The sequence below is a fragment of the Bufo bufo genome, chromosome 4, assembly GCF_905171765.1.
Source record: "Bufo bufo chromosome 4, aBufBuf1.1, whole genome shotgun sequence".
Taxonomy (NCBI): Eukaryota; Metazoa; Chordata; class Amphibia; order Anura; family Bufonidae; genus Bufo; species Bufo bufo.
This window is the reverse complement of record NC_053392.1, coordinates 447,755,673-447,774,744: the sequence shown is the minus strand read 5'-3', so window position 1 is coordinate 447,774,744 and position 19,072 is coordinate 447,755,673. Positions and strand designations below refer to the sequence as shown.

The 19,072-nt window shown below is 45.3% G+C and overlaps 1 protein-coding gene across 1 annotated transcript in view; it reads right to left on the bottom strand.

Annotated features, from left to right (window-relative positions):
• UNC93A (unc-93 homolog A) overlaps positions 1-19,072 on the bottom strand; it is a 428,511-nt gene that overhangs the window by 161,803 nt on the left and 247,636 nt on the right. The window contains exon 4 of the mRNA XM_040429404.1: positions 351-488. Within this exon, the coding sequence (XP_040285338.1) occupies positions 351-488 (138 nt within the window). The remainder of the gene's footprint in view (positions 1-350; positions 489-19,072) is intronic.

The window sequence follows — 19,072 nt, the reverse complement described above, 5'->3', positions numbered from 1 at the left end:
CCCCCCTACCCCTGCCCCCCAAAAAATCTAAATGCCTGTTTTTGAAGGAATCTGTAATGTAGAACTAGTTGCCAGAATATGAGCTGACAGTAGCCTGCCAACAAATACACCTGATAGTGACCAATTCTCCCTACCTCTCTTTTTCTGTGATTACACCTCAATATACCCCAAATTCACAAATACGGTATATCTCCCATTCTCTTGTTATAATACTATACTGTCCCTATCATAGTATAGCAATGGATTATGGTTTGTTACGAATCCATTCACTGATCCTTAATTACCACACCTCTCGTCACTAGGTTTATTGATCCTTTAATTTAAGAAAGGTAAAAAGGCAAAGGTCTTACCTGTATAAATACCCAAAAGTGTGTAAAGTAAAGATGTTGTTGGCTTCTTAGAACTGGTGCTGTTTACATTGATGACTTCATTATATGGGCAGTCATTTGCACCACAGTGTGTGTAATTCGGTAAACTTGCATTATATCCTAAAAAAAACATTAATAAATATAATTCATATTATTATACAGGTCAAATGGGTTACCAATTAAATTAATTCTTACAGTAAATTTAAGGTTTACTTAATTTGGGAAGTCACAAAAATGGCTAGGCGCGATTCATAAAACTCATTGAAGCATGGAAGTGAAATGATTAGGGACATACCTAGTAATTGTTCCTTCTAAAGCAGCCCCTACATACCAGATTCTGATTGGCTACTGTTATGAGCTATATTTAATGAGGTGAATAAAGCCCATGTTAAATATTCCCAATATTCCTTGATGTATATGCATTTATTATACACAGGATGCTGTAGTCTGGGGGTGGGGCATTACATTTGCTAACTGATAAATAGTAAATACAAGGCGAGATTTATATTAAAAAAATAAAATAAAATAAGTAGGCAGTAGGGGTCCCTTTACCTGAATCTTACAAAGGACATATGTATGAGGCCAGATGGGGAAACTCCAGTGACACACATATCATACAGTAGCCATATAGGACAATGGAAAATCCACCCTTAAAAGCCAGCCTTGTCACAATTCATGTCCACACTTAACTGATCACTTATCTCAACATGTCCTGAGATGTGTGTCCTTCGGCGGTGGAGGAAGACTAGGTAGCCAACACTGTTTTTTGGCTTTAATTTTATATATTTTTTATTTATTTTATTAGGGTACACTCCAAAAGAGTGGGAAATATCAAAAATAAAACAATGAGCAATTGCTCTGTACAGGGTGGGCCATTTATATGGATACACCTTAATAAAATGGGAATGGTTGGTGATATTAACTTCCTGTTTGTGGCACATTAGTATATGTGAGGGGGGAAACTTTTCAAGATGGGTGGTGACCATGGCAGCCATTTTGAAGTTGGCCATTTTGAATCCAACTTTAGTTTTTTCAATAGGAAGAGGGTCATGTGACACATCAAACTTATTGGGAATTTCACACGAAAAACAATGGTGTGCTTGGTTTTAACATAACTTTATTCTTTCATGAGTTATTTACAAGTTTCTCTTTGTTTACAGCCATTGACATGTCGCCGAGGTTAACACGTGAGGAGCGGATAGAAATTGTGTTGATGTCTGGTGAACGCAGTAACCGGGTCATTGCAGCAGATTTCAATGCAAGACACCCTACGAGACCACCCATCTCCCATGCTACAGTTACCAAACTGCTTGCTAAGTTTCGTGAAACTGGTTCAGTGTTGGATTTGCCAAAATGTGGACGCATGAAATCTGTCTCTAATGAAGAAACATCAGTGGCTGTCCTAGCTTCATTCAGCAAGAGCCCACAGCGTAGCACTCGCACCATGTCACTGGAGAGTGGCATTAGTCGAACATCCCTTCGGCGGATTTTAGCTACTCACAAATGGCACCCTTACAAACTCCAGCTACTGCAGCATCTCAACGAGGATGACCCAGATCGGCGCACTGAATTTACAGAATGGGCAAAACAAAAATTGGAACAGGACCCTCAGTTTACACAGAAGATTTTGTTCAGTGATGAGGCAAACTTTTATGTGAATGGTGAAGTTAACAAACAAAACCACCGCTATTGGTCTGACACTAACCCACATTGGATAGATCCCTCCAAGACTGTTGGAACAAAAATAATTGATGGTATGGTGGTGTATATGGGGTACAAAGATAGTGGGGCCATTCTTCATCAATAGAAACCTCAAGGCCACTGGATGTGCAAAATTGCTACATGATGATGTGTTTCCCTCTTTATGCACTGAAGCTGGCACGTTCCCTGAGTTTTTCCAGCAAGATGGTGCACCACCACATTATGAGTGTCAGGTCCGAGCATTCCTAGATAAACAGTTTCCTGGAAACTGGATTGGTCATCGTGGGCCAGTTGAATGGCCCCCAAGGTCTCCCGATCTGAACCCCTTAGACTTTTATCTTTGGGGTCATGTGAAGGCAATTGTCTATGCTGTGAAGATACGAGATGTGCAGCACCTGAAACTACGGATACTAGAAGCCTGTGCTAGCATTTCTCCTGCGGTGTTGCTATCAGTGTGTGAAGAGTGGGAGAAGAGGGTTGCATTGACAATCCAACACAATGGGCAGCACATTGAACACATTTTATAAGTGGTCAGAAACTTGTAAATAACTCATGAAAGAATAAAGTTACGTTAAAACCAAGCACACCATTGTTTTTCTTGTGACATTCCCAATAAGTTTGATGTGTCACATGAACCTCTTCCTATTGAAAAAACAAAAGTTGGATTCAAAATGGCCGAATTCAAAATGGCCGCCATGGTCACCACCCATCTTGAAAAGTTTCCCCCCTCACATATACTAATGTGCCACAAACAGGAAGTTAATATCACCAACCATTCCCATTTTATTAAGGTGTATCCATATAAATGGCTCACCCTGTAGTATAACAATGGCTGGGTAAGGCGGTATACATGTCTATTCTGCACAAGGTACGGGCAAGTCCTGTGGGATCCATGCCTGATTCATTTTAATGAACGTGAGCTTGTCCACATTGGCTGTAGACAGGCGGCTGCGCTTGTCTGTGATAACGCCCCCTGCAGTGCTAAACACACGTTCAGACAATACACTGGCTGCAGGGCAGGCCAGCACCTCCAAGGCGTAAAGGGCAAGCTCAGGCCAGGTGCCCAATTTGGAGACTCAGAAGTTGAAGGAAGCAGACCCGTCATTCAGTACATATACTGCTCCACCATGTTGCTGAAATGCTGCCTCCTGCTAAGACGTTCCGTACCAGCTGGTGGTGTTGGTTGTTGTGGCGTGCTGACAAAGCTTTTCCACATTTCGGCCATGCTAACCCTGCCTTCTGAGGTGCTGGTGGTGCCATAGCTGCGTTGGTAACCTCTTCCTCCTCCTCTGCCTTCACCTTGTGCTTCCACTGTGCCCCCGCTGTCAGGTGGGAATGCCACCAGCATCGCATCTACCAGCATGCGCTTTTACTCGCGCATCTTACGATCACGCTCTAGAGACAGAATTAAGGATGGTACGTTGTCCTTGTAATGGGGATCCAGCATCGTGGCCACCAAGTTATCAGCACAAGTTAGAATGTGGGCAACTCAGCCATCTTTGCGGAGACATTGCAGCATGTAATCGCTCATGTGTGCCAGGCTGCCCAGAGGCAACAAAAAGCTGTCCTCTGTGGGAGGTGTATTGTCTGTGTCCTCTGTATCCCCCCAGCCATGCACCAGTGATGGCCATGGACTGGTTTGGGTGCCAGCCTGCTGTGAACACCATTCCTCCTCCTCCTCATCCTCCACCTCGTCATCCTCCAGAACTGTGCCCTAGCTGGACAATTGTGTATCTGTTGTTTGTGGGTGCAGGAACCCACCCTCGGAGCCAATTGGGAATGACTGGCCAGAAACCCTATGAAATGATCCCTCTTCCTCCTCCTCCTCCTGTGCCACATCCTCTTCCATCATCGCCAGAAGCATTTTTTCAAGGAGGCATAGTAGTGGAATAGCAACGCTGAGAACGGCGTTATCGGCACTGGCCATGTTGTTGGAGAACTTGAAACAGCGCAACAAGGAACACAGGTCTCGCATGGAGGCCCAGTCATTGGTGGTGAAGTGGTGCTGTTGCGGGGAGTGACTCACCCGTGTGTGCTGCAGCTGAAACTCCACTATCGCCTGCTGCTGCTCGCACAGTCTGGCCAGTATGTGCAAGGTGGAGTTCCACCTTGTGGGCACGTCGCATATGAGGCGGTGAGCTGGAAGGCCGAAGTTACGCTGCAGCGCTGACAGGCGATCAGCAGCAGGGTGAGAATGTCAAACAGACGGCCCGCACTTTCTGCAGCAGCTCTGACATATCGGGGTAATTTTTAAGGAATCTCTGCACCACCAAATTCAGCACATGCGCCAGGCAAGGGATGTGCGTCAAACCGGCTAGTTCCAGAGCTACTACGAGATTTCGCCCATTATCGCACACCACCCGGCCGGGCTTGAGGCTCACTGGCACCAACCACTCATCAGTCTGTTGTTCAAAACCTGTCCACAGCTCCTGCTTTGGGTTTGTCCCCCAAACAGATACGTTTTAAAACTGCCTGCTGTCTTTTACCCCTGGCTGTGCTAAAGTTGGTGATGAAGGTGTTACGCTGGATGAGGAGCGGATCCTCTGTTTGCGAGGTGGCAAGTGCCACTGTCACTCCAGAGGTGGATGAGGAGGCAGAGATTGCAGTAGAAGAGGAAGCAGGAGGAGCCAGAGACTTTTCTTTGTTTTTGAGGTGTCTACTCCACTGCAGCTCTTGCTTTGCACTTAGATGCCTGGTCATGCAGGTTGTGCTCAGGTTGAGAACATTTATGCCTCGCTTCAGGCTCTGATTGCACAGCGTGCAAAGCACTCGTGTCTAGAGTTGAGCGAACACCTGGATGTTCGGGTTCGAGAAGTTCGGCCGAACTTCCCCGAAATGTTCGGGTTCGGGATCCGAACCCGACCCGAACTTCGTCCCGAACCCGAACCCCATTGAAGTCAATGGGGACCCGAACTTTTGGGCACTAAAAAGGCTGTAAAACAGCCCAGGAAAGAGCTAGAGGGCTGCAAAAGGCAGCAACATGCAGGTAAATCCCCTGCAAACAAATGTGGATAGGGAAATGAATTAAAATAAAAATTTAAAAAATAAAAATTAACCAATATCAATTGGACAGAGGTCCCATAGCAGAGAATCTGGCTTCACGTCAGCGCAGAATCAGTCTCTTCATGCCATAGCAAAGAATCTGGCTTCATGTCAGCAGAGAATCAGTCTCTTCATGCCATAGCAGAGAATCTGGCTTCATGTCATCACAGAATCTGTCTTCATGTCATAGCAGAGAATCAGGCTTCACGTCACCCACCACTGGAACAGGCCACTGTCACATATTTAGGCCCCAGCACCCAGACAGAGGAGAGAGGTCCCGTAACAGAGAATCTGGCCTTATGTCAGCGCAGAATCTGTATTCATGTCATAGCAGAGAATCAGGCTTCGCGTCACCCACCACTGGAACAGGCCACTGTCACATATTTAGGCCCAGGCACCCAGGCAGAGGAGAGAGGTCCCATAACAGAGAATCTGGCCTTATGTCAGCGCAGAATCAGTCTTCATGTCATAGTATTGAATGAGGAAGTGCCCTGGAGTAGAATAATATATTGTTAAGGGGAGGTAGTTAATATCTAATCTGCACAAGGGATGGACAGGTCCTGTGGGATCCATGCCTGGTTCATTTTTATGAACGTCAGCTTGTCCACATTGGCTGTAGACAGGCGGCTGCGTTTGTCTGTAATGACGCCCCACTGCCGTGCTGAATACACGTTCAGACAAAACGCTGGCCGCCGGGCAGGCCAGCACCTCCAAGGCATAAAAGGCTAGCTCTGGCCACGTGGACAATTTGGAGACACAGAAGTTGAATGGGGCCGAACCATCAGTCAGTACGTGGAGGGGTGTGCACAGGTACTGTTCCACCATGTTAGTGAAATGTTGCCTCCTGCTAACACGTTCCGTATCAGGTGGTGGTGCAGTTAGCTGTGGCGTGGTGACAAAACTTTTCAACATCTCTGCCATGCTAACCCTGCCCTCAGAGGAGCTGGCCGTGACACAGCTGCGTTGGCGACCTCTTGCTCCTCCTCTGCCTTCGCCTTGGGCTTCCACTGGTTCCCCTGTGACATTTGGGAATGCTCTCAGTAGCACGTCTACCAATGTGCGCTTGTACCCGCGCATCTTCCTATCACGCTCCAGTGTAGGAAGTAAGGTGGGCACATTGTCTTTGTACCAGGGATCCAGCAGGGTGGCAACCCAGTAGTCCGCACACGTTAAAATGTGGGCAACTCTGCTGTCGTTGCGCAGGCACTGCAGCATGTAGTCGCTCATGTGTGCCAGGCTGCCCAGAGGTAAGGACAAGCTGTCCTCTGTGGGAGGCGTATCGTCATCGTCCTGTGTTTCCCCCCAGCCACGCACCAGTGATGGGCCCAAGCTGCTTTAGGTGCCACCCCGCTGTGAACATGCTTCATCCTTATCCTCCTCCACCTCCTCCTCATCCTCGTCCTCCTCGTCCTCCAGTAGTGGGCCCTGTCTGGCCACATTTGTACCTGGCCTCTGCTGTTGCAAAAAACCTCCCTCTGAGTCACTTCGAAGAGACTGGCCTGAAAGTGCTAAAAATGACCCCTCTTCCTCCTCTTCCTCCTGGGCCACCTCCTCTTCCATCATCTCCCTAAGTGTTTTCTCAAGGAGACATAGAAGTGGTATTGTAACGCTGATAACGGCGTCATCGCCACTGGCCATGTTGGTGGAGTACTCGAAACAGCGCAACAGGGCACACAGGTCTCGCATGGAGGCCCAGTCATTGGTGGTGAAGTGGGTCTGATCCGCAGTGCGACTGACCCGTGCGTGCTGCAGCTGAAACTCCACTATGGCCTGCTGCTGCTCGCACAGTCTGTCCAGCATATGCAAGGTGGAGTTCCACCTGGTGGGCACGTCGCATATGAGGCGGTGAGCGGGAAGGCCGAAGTTGCGCTGTAGCGCAGACAGGCGAGCAGCGGCAGGGTGTGAACGCCGGAAGCGCGAACAGAGGGCCCGCACTTTATGCAGCAGCTCTGACATGTCGGGGTAGTTGCGAATGAACTTCTGCACCACCAAATTCAGCACATGCGCCAGGCAAGGGATGTGCGTCAAACCGGCTAGTCCCAGAGCTGCAACGAGATTTCGCCCATTATCGCACACCACCAGGCCGGGCTTGAGGCTCACCGGCAGCAACCACTCGTCGGTCTGTTGTTCTATACCCTGCCACAACTCCTGTGCGGTGTGGGGCCTGTCCCCCAAACATATGAGTTTCAGAACGGCCTGCTGACGTTTACCCCGGGCTGTGCTGAAGTTGGTGGTGAAGGTGTGTGGCTGACTGGATGAGCAGGTGGAAGAAGAGGAGGAGGAAGCTGAGTAGGAGGAGGAGGAGACAGGAGGCAAAGAATGTTGCCCTGCGATCCTTGGCGGCGGAAGGACGTGCGCCAAACAGCTCTCCGCCTGGGGCCCAGCCGCCACTACATTTACCCAGTGTGCAGTTAGGGAGATATAGCATCCCTGGCCGTGCTTACTGGTCCACGTATCTGTGGTTAGGTGGACCTTGCCACAGATGGCGTTGCGCAGTGCACACTTGATTTTATCGGACACTTGTTTGTGCAGGGAAGGCACGGCTCTCTTGGAGAAGTAGTGGCGGCTGGGAACAACATACTGTGGGACAGCAAGTGACATGAGCTGTTTGAAGCTGTGTGTGTCCACCAGCCTAAATGACAGCATTTCATAGGCCAGTAGTTTAGAAATGCTGGCATTCAGGGCCAGGGATCGAGGGTGGCTAGGTGGGAATTTACGCTTTCTCTCAAATGTTTGTGAGATGGAGAGCTGAACGCTGCCGTGTGACATGGTTGAGATGCTTGGTGACGCAGGTGGTGGTGTTGGTGGTACATCCCATGTTTGCTGGGCGGCAGGTGCCAACGTTCCTCCAGAGGCGGAGGAAGAGGCCGAGGCGGCAGCAGCAGAAGAGGTAGCAGGGGGAGCCTGAGTGACTTCCTTGTTTTTAAGGTGTTTACTCCACTGCAGTTCATGCTTTGCATGCAGGTGCCTGGTCATGCAGGTTGTGCTAAGGTTCAGAACGTTAATGCCTCGCTTCAGGCTCTGATGGCACAGCGTGCAAACCACTCGGGTCTTGTCGTCAGCACATTGTTTGAAGAAGTGCCATGCCAGGGAACTCCTTGAAGCTGCCTTTGGGGTTCTCGGTCCCAGATGGCGGCGGTCAGTAGCAGGCGGAGTCTCTTGGCGGCGGGTGTTCTGATTTTGCCCACTGCTCCCTCTTTTGCTACGCTGTTGGCTCAGTCTCACCACTGCCTCTTCCTCCGAACTGTAAAAGTCAGTGGCACGACCTTCATTCCATGTGGGGTCTAGGACCTCATCGTCCCCTGCATCGTCTTCCACCCAGTCTTGATCCCTGACCTCCTGTTCAGTCTGCACACTGCAGAAAGACGCAGCAGTTGGCACCTGTGTTTCGTCATCATCAGAGACGTGCTGAGGTGGTATTCCCATGTCCTCATCATCAGGAAAAATAAGTGGTTGTGCGTTAGTGCATTCTATCTCTTCCACCCCTGGGGAAGGGCTAGGTGGATGCCCTTGGGAAACCCTGCCAGCAGAGTCTTCAAACAGCATAAGAGACTGCTGCATAACTTGAGGCTCAGACAGTTTCCCTGATATGCATGGGGGTGATGTGACAGACCGATGGGCTTGGTTTTCATGCGCCATCTGTGCGCTTTCTGCAGAAGACTGGGTGGGAGATAATGTGAACGTGCTGGATCCACTGTCGGCCACCCAATTGACTAATGCCTGTACCTGCTCAGGCCTTACCATCCTTAGAACGGCATTGGGCCCCACCAAATATCGCTGTAAATTCTGCTGGCTACTGAGACCTGAGGTAGTTGGTTCACTAGGACGTGTGGCTGTGGCAGAACGGCCACGTCCTCTCCCAGCACCAGAGGGTCCACTAACACCACCACGACCATGTCCACGTCCGCGTCCGCGTCCCTTATTAGATGTTTTCCTCATTGTTCCCGTTCACCACAATTTTGAGAATGGCAAATTTGGGAATAGTTTTTCAACCCAGAACAAAAAGTCTGCTTTTACGGTCACTACAAATAACTTGACCAGCTAAAACAGTACAGATTTGGTTGAATAGAAATGTGAGGCCTGTTTTCTTTTGCGCTGTGTGACAGGTATAGGTTTAATCACAGAATTAGACTTGTATCTGCACGGTAGCGTGTGTGTTAATTTTTTCTGAATAACACTATCAGCACCTTCAATGTAAGATATCCTTTTTGGGATAGATTTCAAGTAGGCCTCATATAGCAGAAACTAGTTATTTTGAGAATGGCAAATTTGGGAATAGTTTTTCAACCAAGAACAAAAAGTGTGCTTTTACGGTCACTACAAATAACTTGACCAGCTAAAACAGTACAGATTTGGTTGAATAGAAATGTGAGGCCTGTTTTTTTTTGTGCTGTGTGACAGGTATAGGTTTAATCACAGAATTAGACTTGTATCTGCACGGTAGCGTGTGTGTTAAGTTTTTCTGAATGACACTATCAGCACCTTCAATGTAAGATATCCTTTTTGGGATAGATTTCAAGTAGGCCTCATATAGCAGAAACTAGTTATTTTGAGAATGGTAAATTTGGGAATAGTTTTTCAACCCAGAACAAAAAGTGTGCTTTTACGGTCACTACAAATAACTTGTCCAGCTAAAACAGTACAGATTTGGTTGAATAGAAATGTGAGGCCTGTTTTTTTTTTGCGCTGTGTGACAGGTATAGGTTTAATCACAGAATTAGACTTGTATCTGCACGGTAGCGTGTGTGTAAAGTTTTTCTGAATGACACTATCAGCACCTTCAATGTAAGATATCCTTTTTGGGATAGATTTCAAGTAGGCCTCATATAGCAGAAACTAGTTATTTTGAGAATGGCAAATTTGGGAATAGTTTTTCAACCCAGAACAAAAAATGTGCTTTTACGGTCACTACAAATAACTTGACCAGCTAAAACAGTACAGATTTGGTTGAATAGAAATGTGAGGCCTGTTTTTTTTTTGCGCTGTGTGACAGGTATAGGTTTAATCACAGAATTAGACTTGTATCTGCACGGTAGCGTGTGTGTTAAGTTTTTCTGAATGACACTATCAGCACCTTCAATGTAAGATATCCTTTTTGGGATAGATTTCAAGTAGGCCTCATATAGCAGAAACTAGTTATTTTGAGAATGGCAAATTTGGGAATAGTTTTTCAACCCAGAACAAAAAGTGTGCTTTTACGGTCACTACAAATAACTTGACCAGCTAAAACAGTACAAATTTGGTTGAATAGAAATGTCAGGTCTATTTTTTAGGCGCTGGGTGACAGGCTCAACTTGCCCCTGATGTAGTATATGGCCAAAAAATAACCACACTATTGATGGTTAAATGCACTTGGGTGACACAGGCTCAGCCTGCACCAGATGTAGTATATGGCCAAATAATAACCAGACTGTTGATGGTTAAATGCACTTCGGTGACACAGGCTCAGCCTGCAGCTGATGTAGGATATAGCAAAAAATAACCACACTATTGATGGTTAAATAAACTTGGTGATAGCTTGTGCTGGCGCACCACAAGCCACAAAATGGCCGCCGATCACCCCAGAAAAAAGTGATCTAAAAACGCTCTGGGCAGCCTCAAAAAAGTGAGCAAGTCGACATTAGCACTTCAATGATCCACAGCTGCAAATCGATCACAGAATGAAGTCTTTTGGAGGAGTTAATCTGCCTAATCTCGCCCTAACGTCGCAGCAGCAACCTCTCACTATGCTTGAATCAGCAGAGTGACGTGCAGCGCTACGTGACCCAAGCTTATATAGAGGCTGGGTCACATGCTGCACTGGCCAATCACAGCCATGCCAATAGTAGGCAAGGCTGTGATGGCCTCTTGGGGCAAGTAGTATGACGCTTGTTGATTGGCTGCTTTGCAGCCTTTCAAAAAGCGCCAAGAAAGCGCCGAACACCAAACCCGAACCCGGACTTTTACGAAAATGTTCGGGTTTGGGTCCGTGTCACGGACACCCCAAAATTCGGTACGAACCCGAACTATACAGTTCGGGTTCGCTCATCCCTACTCGTGTCCTGTCGTCAGCACATTGTTTTAAGAACTCCCATGCCAGGGAACTCATTGGAGCTGGCTTTGGTGTGCTCGGTCCCTTGCTGCGGTGGGCAGTAGCAGGCTTACTTCTAGGGGACGGCCGCTCCGCTTTTGCACCCTGCTCCCCCTACTGCTATGCTGGTGTCTCTGTGCGACCACCGCCTCTTCCTCCGAACTACACAGGTCACTCGCATGACCTTGATTCCATGTGGGGTCGAGGACCTCATTGTCCTTTGAATCATCTTCCACTCAGTCTTCACCCCCATCCTCCTTGTCGGTCTACACACTTTTGAAAGCCACAGCAGTTGGCACCTGTGTTTCATCATCATCCGAGACGTGCTGCGGTGGTCCACCCATGTAATCTTCTTGAAACATAAGTGGTTGGGCATCAATGCACTCAATCTCTTCCACTTCTAGGGCAGGGCTAGGTGGATGGCCCTGGGAAACCCTGCTAGCAGAGTCATCAAAAATCAGACGAGACTGCTGCATGACTTGGGGCTCAGACTGCTTGGCTGATTTGCAAGGGGGTGAGGTGAAAGACTGATGGCCATGGGCTGCAGGTGCAAACTCTGATCTTTCAGCAGGAGACTGAGTGGGGGACAATGTGAAGGAACTGGAGGCACTGCCAGCCACCCAATCTACTATCACCTGTACTTGTTCTGACCTCAACATTCATAGAGCCACATTCGGCCCTACAAAATAATGCTGAAAGTTCTGTCGCCTACTCGCACCTGAGGAAGGTGTTTCACTTGTGCGTGTAGCTGGCACAGATCGACCACGTCCTCTCTCTGCAACAGGAGCTCCACCAGCAGCACCATGACCTGGGCCACGTCCCTTATTTGACGCTCTCCTCATATTTCTCAAATTCAGGATCTTGCTTAAAATGGGTGTTTTTTAATAACAGAACATAACACCAGTATCTAACGCATGTATCTCACACTGACAGATGCAGCAAAGGCTGCAAAATTAGTTTTTTGACCAAAATTGGTGTTTTTTTTAATAACAGAATAGAACAGCAGTATCTAACGCGTGTATCTCAAACTGACAGATGCAGCAAAGGCTTCAAATTTTCTATTTTGCCCAAAATGGGTGTTTTTTTTAAACCCAGAATATTATTGCAGTATTTCTAGCTTGTATTTCACAGTAACAGATGCAGCAAAGGCTGCAAATTAAGTATTTTGCCCAAAATGGGTGTTTTTTTTAATAACACAATAGAACAGCAGTATCTAACGCGTGTATCTCACACTGACAGATGCAGCAAAGGCTGCAAATTTAGTTTTTGGTCCAAAATGGGTATTTTTTTTAAACCCAGAATATTATTGCAGTATTTCTACCTTGTATGTCACACTAACAAATGCAGCATAGGCCCCAGATGTAGGGTATTGCCAAAAATTATTATTTTTTTTTTAAACCCTGATTATTATTGCAGTATTTCAAGCTTGTATCTCACACTGACAGATGCCGCCAAGGCCGCAAATTTACTATTTGGCCCAAAATGGGTGTTTTTTTTAAATAACAGAATAGAACACCAGTATCTAATGCATGTATCTCACACTGACAGATGCAGCAAAGTCTGCAAATTTAGTTTTTGGCCCAAAATGGGTATTTTTTTAAACCCAGAATATTATTGCAGTATTTCTAGCTTGTATTTCACACTGACAGATGCAGCCAAGGCCGCAAATTTATTGTTTGGCCCAAAATAGGTGCTTTTTTTAATACACGAATAGAACAGTAGTATCTAATGTGTGTATCTCACACTGACAGATGCCCGTGATGCCCGTGATGAGAACATATTCCTACTACTTTACAAATCATTAGTCAGACTACACATGGAGTACTGTGTACAGTTCTGGGCTCCAGTGAACAAGGCAGACATAGCAGAGCTGGAGAGGGTCCAGAGGAGGGCAACTAAAGTAATAACTGGAATGGGGCAACTACAGTACCCTGAAAGATTATCAAAATTAGGGTTATTCACGTTAGAAAAAAGACGACTGAGGGGAGATCTAATTACTATGTATAAATATATCAGGGGGCAGTACAGAGATCTATCCCATCATCTATTTATCCCCAGGACTGTGACTGTGACGAGGGGACATCCTCTGCGTTTGGAGGAAAGAAGGTTTGTACACAAACATAGAAAAGGGTTCTTTACGGTAAGAGCAGTGAGACTATGGAACTCTCTGCCTGAGGAGGTGGTGATGGTGAGTACAATAAAGGAATTCAAGAGGGGCCTGGATGTATTTCTGGAGTGTAATAATATTACAGGATATAGCTACTAGAGAGGGGTCGTTGATCCAGGGAGTTATTCTGATTGCCTGATTGGAGTCGGGAAGGAATTTTTTATTCCCCTAAAGTGAGGAAAATTGGCTTCTACCTCACAGGTTTTTTTTGCCTTCCTCTGGATCAACTTGCAGGATAACAGGCCGAACTGGATGGACAAATGTCTTTTTTCGGCCTTATGTACTACTACTATGTTACTATGACAGATGCAGCAAAGGCTGCAAATTAAGTATTTTGCCCAAAATGGGTGTTTTTTTAAACCCAGAATATTATTGCAGTATTTCTAGCTTGTATGTCACACTGACAAATGCAGCATAGGCCCCAGATGTAGGGAATTGCTAAAAATGGGTGTTTTTTTTTTTTTTAAACCAAGAAAATTATTGAAGTATTGCAAGCTTGTATTTCACACTGACAAATGCTGCAAAGGCACCAGATGTAGGATATTGCCAAAAATTGGTGTTTTTTTTAAAACCCAGATTATTATTCCAGTATTTCAAGCTTGGATTTGAATGTCACAAATGCACATATGCTGTGCTGGTGCACTGAGCTTGCATAAAATGGCCGCCGCCGCCCACCTAACTAACAAGATAAAACGGATAAAAGTTATTTTTCTGTGTCACTGGGCTCAGAGCAGGGTAAAAAGATTGTGCACTGCACCCACAAAACTAAATCTAGGTAGATCGCTGAGTTAACAAGCACTTCTGATTAAAGATTATTTTCTATTCTCTCCCTCACAGCAGCAGCATCCTCTCCCTACACTAGTAACAGCAGAGTGATGTGCAGCGCTATGTGACTCCAGCTTATATAGAGGCTGGGTCACATACTGCAGCTGGCCAATCACAGCCATGCAATTAGTAGGCATGGCTGTGATGGCTTCTAAGGGCACAGAGTTAAACGCTTGTTGATTGGCTGCTCTGCAGCCTTTCAAAAAGCACCATTAACTCTCCGAACACCGAACCTGAGTTTGGGTTCGCTCAACCCTAATCCTATCATGTTTGATACTGTCTGCTCAGCTGTGTATCTAATCCTATCATGTGTGATACTGTCTGCTCAGCTGTGTATCTAATCCTGTCATGTGTGTTACTGTCTGCAGAATCGTGTGTCTAAGCCTATCATGTGTGATACTGCCTGCTTAGCTGCGTATCAAATCTTATCATGTGTGATACTGCCTGCTGAGCTGCGTATCGAATCCTATCATGTGTGATATTGTTTGCAGAGTTGTGTCTCTAATCCTATTCCGTTTGATAATGTCTGCTGAGCTGTGTATTGACAGTTTGAGAAAGTTGCAAGTTATTAGATTCTTTAAATTAACAGTTTTATTGTATGAGAAGACATTACACAAGAATTTTTTGAAGCACGTTTTTTTTTTTTAAAACAAACAGCATTTCTGTCATGCTACATAAGCACTTGCCCATTGCAAATATAATGTATATTGTGTATTCATACAGAATGTACTTAGATTTGTCTGATTGTTTTTGCAGGTGTTATTGTAAGTATCTGTTGGGGTTTATATTTGAATTGTAAAGTAAAAATATGACTGTAGGCACAATGAACACAAAAGGACAGTAAATTAAATAATATAGCAAAAGGTATAGAAAATATACTTTGCAATCAGAAGTGTAAAATACAACTTTGGGACTGTGAGTGATTTAACCCTTTCCCAACCTATTCTATATGGGGAGGAGCGATGGCATTAGTGTTTGCTCCTCGCAATAGTATGAAGGAGATCGCTACATGTAATAGCAGCGGTCTCCTTCAATAACAAGCAACACAACGATTCCCGAATAATGATATCACTATAGTGCCCTCAGTATTTATAATGCCGCCCCTGCAGGTCTCTATGTAGTTCTAATGCCCTCTGCAGTAATAACTCCCCTGTACTGTGCCCTGTATTAAAATGCCCCCTAAAGTGTCTGTAATATATATATATATATATATATATATATTTTTTTTTTTTATTTTTTTTATTTTATTTAATGGCTCCAGTGTTTAATGCTCCTCAGTTTTCACCATTAGTGCCAGTATATAATCCTCCTTCGACCTCCCTCCTCATATTGCGTGCTTTGCCAATAAATATATTTACCACCCTGTATTGCCAATGGAGAATTCCCCCTGCAAAACATACAAGAATAGGACAGGTTCTATATTATTGGGGGGGGGGGGGGTACAGAACAGACATTCAGATGCAGGCAGCACATAGTGTTGTCCACATCTTTTTTGCCCCCATTGAAATGAATGGGTCCTCAAAAAATGTGGATCGGATGCAGACTAGAGATGAGCGGACACCTGGATCTTCGGGTTCGACAGGTTCGGCAGAACTTCAGTAAAAAGTTTGAGTTCGGGACCCGAACCCCATTGAAGTCAATGGGGACCTGAACTTTTGAGCACTAAAATGGCTGTAAAAATGTCATGGAAAGGGCTAGAGGGCAGCAAAATGTGGTTAATAGCATGGCAAGTGCTCTGCAAACAAATGTGGATAGGGAAATGACTTTAAAAAACATAAAATACGTAAAAATAAAAAATAATAATCTTGATCTAGGAGGACGAGGTCCATATGGAGTAGGAGGCTGAGGAGGCAGTGGATGTGGCGGTGTAGGTGAAAGTGGCGGTGGAGGAGGAGGAGGTAGCCTACACAGTTTTTTGGTTTTAAATTTATTTATATATTTTTTTAATTAGGGTACACCCCAAAACATTGGGAAATATAACCTGTGATACCCCCTCCAGTCGTGCTAAACACACGTTCAGACAATACACTGCTACAGGGCAGGCCAGCACCTCCAAGGCGTAAAGGGCAAGCTCAGGCCATGTGACCAATTTGCAGACCCAGAAGTTGAAGGGGGCAGACCCATCATTTAGATCCAATTGGATAGCTTCTCTATCAACTTTTGATGTTCTTTTATGCGCCTACCATGGTGATCACGGGTGGCGTGGATTCAGGGTTCCAGGCCGGAGAGGGAGCCTGAGAAAGGGATTCCCACATCCAAGGGAGGTCAATAGATGAAATTAAATGTAATCGAGCGGAAATATGGGACAAAGTATTGTAGCATAAACTTCCAAGTTAAGGAAGGGGGCGTGCGGCAATTACCCACTCCCGTCTCGATAACGATAAATAACAATACAGGACTCTTAAGATGCCCTATTATTGGAATGATTAATTAAAAATTACAGGGAATGTCACTGCAGTATTTTGGATTATGAAACGTTAGACAGGAGAGGCCCTGCTGCCGCTTTGTAGACTCTAGATAACTTCTGCCTGATCGCACGTCCCTGTGATATCCACCATCCATTTGGATATCTTCTCTATCAACTTTCGATGTTCTTTTCTGAGCCTACCATTTTGATCACGGTTATCGGCGAATCAGGGTTCCACGCCGGAGAGGGAGCGTGAGAAAGAGAGACCACATCCAAGGGAGATAAATTAATAAAAAAAATAATTTGATTGAGCGAAAATGTGGGAAAAGCTGTTAAAGCGCAAATGTTGAACAAATTATTGAAGCGCAAATGTGTGACAAATTATTGAAGCGCAAATGTCAGACAAATTAGTAAAGCGCAAATGTCGGACAAATTAGTAAAGCGCAAATGTGGGACAAATTAGTAAAGCGCAAATGTGGGACAAATTATTGAAGCGCAAATGTGGTACAAAGTTTAAGCATTGAATGAAAGGAGGTGGCGCGCATCAATTAAAGAAGAAATTCAGATTTTTTTTCCCCGTCACCTATGCAGAGCAGGGGTTTATTCACGTCCAAAATTGTAAAATGTCAACCCAAGAATGTAACAGAGAAATTACTGAAATTTATTAACCTTGATAGGGGTATATGACAGGAAAAAATTGTTTTTTGTCACCCGAAAATGTAAAAGAAAAAATATTGAAATTTATTAAGCTGTTAAGTAGGTAGAGGAGGGGTATATTACACCCAAAAATTGGTGAATTTCACCCGAAAATGTAACAGGCAAAATATATATATATATTTTTTACCTGTCTACTAGGTATAGCAGTGGTACATCACACCCAAAAATTTGTGAATTTCACCCGAAAATGTAACAGACAAATTAGTGAAATATTTTTACCTGTCTACTAGGTACAGCCGGGGTATATCAAACTCAAAAATTGGTGAATTTCACCCGAAAATGTAACAGACAAATTAGATATTTTTTTTTACCTGTCTACTAGGTATAGCAGTGGTACATCACACCCAAAAATTTGTGAATTTCACCCGAAAATGTAACAGACAAATTAGTGAAATATTTTTACCTGTCTACTAGGTACAGCCGGGGTATATCAAACTCAAAAATTGGTGAATTTCACCCGAAAATGTAACAGACAAATTAGATATTTTTTTTTACCTGTCTACTAGGTATAGCAGTGGTACATCACACCCAAAAATTGGTGTATTTCACGCGAAAATTTAACAGACAAATTAGTTTCTTTTTTTAACCTGTCTACTAGGTATAGCAGTGGTACATCACACACAAAAATTGGTGTATTTCACCCGAAAATTTAACAGACAAATTTGTTTCTTTTTTTTTAACCTGTCTACTAGGTATAGCAGTGGTACAAAATGTAACAGACAAAGTAGGGAAATGACATAAAATAAAATACGTACAAATAAAAAAAAAAAAAAAAAATTGATTGTTGAGGTGGAGTTCCATATGGAGTAGGCGTTTGAGGAGGTGGTGGACGTAGCGCTGTAGGTGGAAACAGCGATGGAGGAGGATGAGGTAGCCAACACTGGTTTTTGGTTTTAATTTGAATTAGAATTTTTAATTAGTGTACACTCCAAAAGAGTGTGAAATATCCAAAATACAAGAATGAGCAATTGTGCTGTAGTATAACAATGGCTGGTTAAGGCCGGTATACATGTCTATTCTGCACAAGGTACGGACAAGTCCTGTGGGATCCATGCCTGATTCATTTTAATGAACGTGAGCTTGTCCACATTGGCTGTGGACAGACGGCTGCGCTTGTCTGTGATAACGCCCCCTAATACACGGGCTGCAGAGCAGGCCAGCACCTCCAAGGCGTAAAGGGCAAGCTCAGGCCATGTGCCCAATTTGGAGACCCAGAAGTTGAAGGGGGCAGACCCGTCATTCAGTACGCGTAGGCTTGCGCACACATACCGCTTCACCATGTTGGTAAAATGCTGCCTCCTGCTAAGATGTTCCATATTAGCTGGTGGTGCTGGTTGCTGTGGCGTGCTGACAAAGCTTTTCCACATTTCGGCTATGCTAACCCTGCCTTCTGAGGTGCTGGCGGTGCACCAGCTGCATTGGCGACCTCGTCCTCTGCCTTCACCTTGTGCTTCCACTGTGCCCCCGCTGTCGGGAGGGAATGCCACCAGCAACGCGTCTACCAGCGAGCATCTTACGATCACGCTCCAGTAAGGGAATTAAGGACGGTACGTTTTCCTTGTAACAGGGATCCAGCAGCGTGGCCACCCAGTAATCAGCACAAGTTAGAATGTGGGCAACTCGGCTGTCGCTATGTAGACACTGCAGCATGTAATCGCTCATGTGTGCCAGGCTGCCCAGAGGTAACGAAAGCTGTCCTCTCAGGGAGGTGTATAGTCTGTGTCCTCTGTATCCCATGAGCTGGTCTGGGTGCCACCCTGTTGTGAACAAGGTTC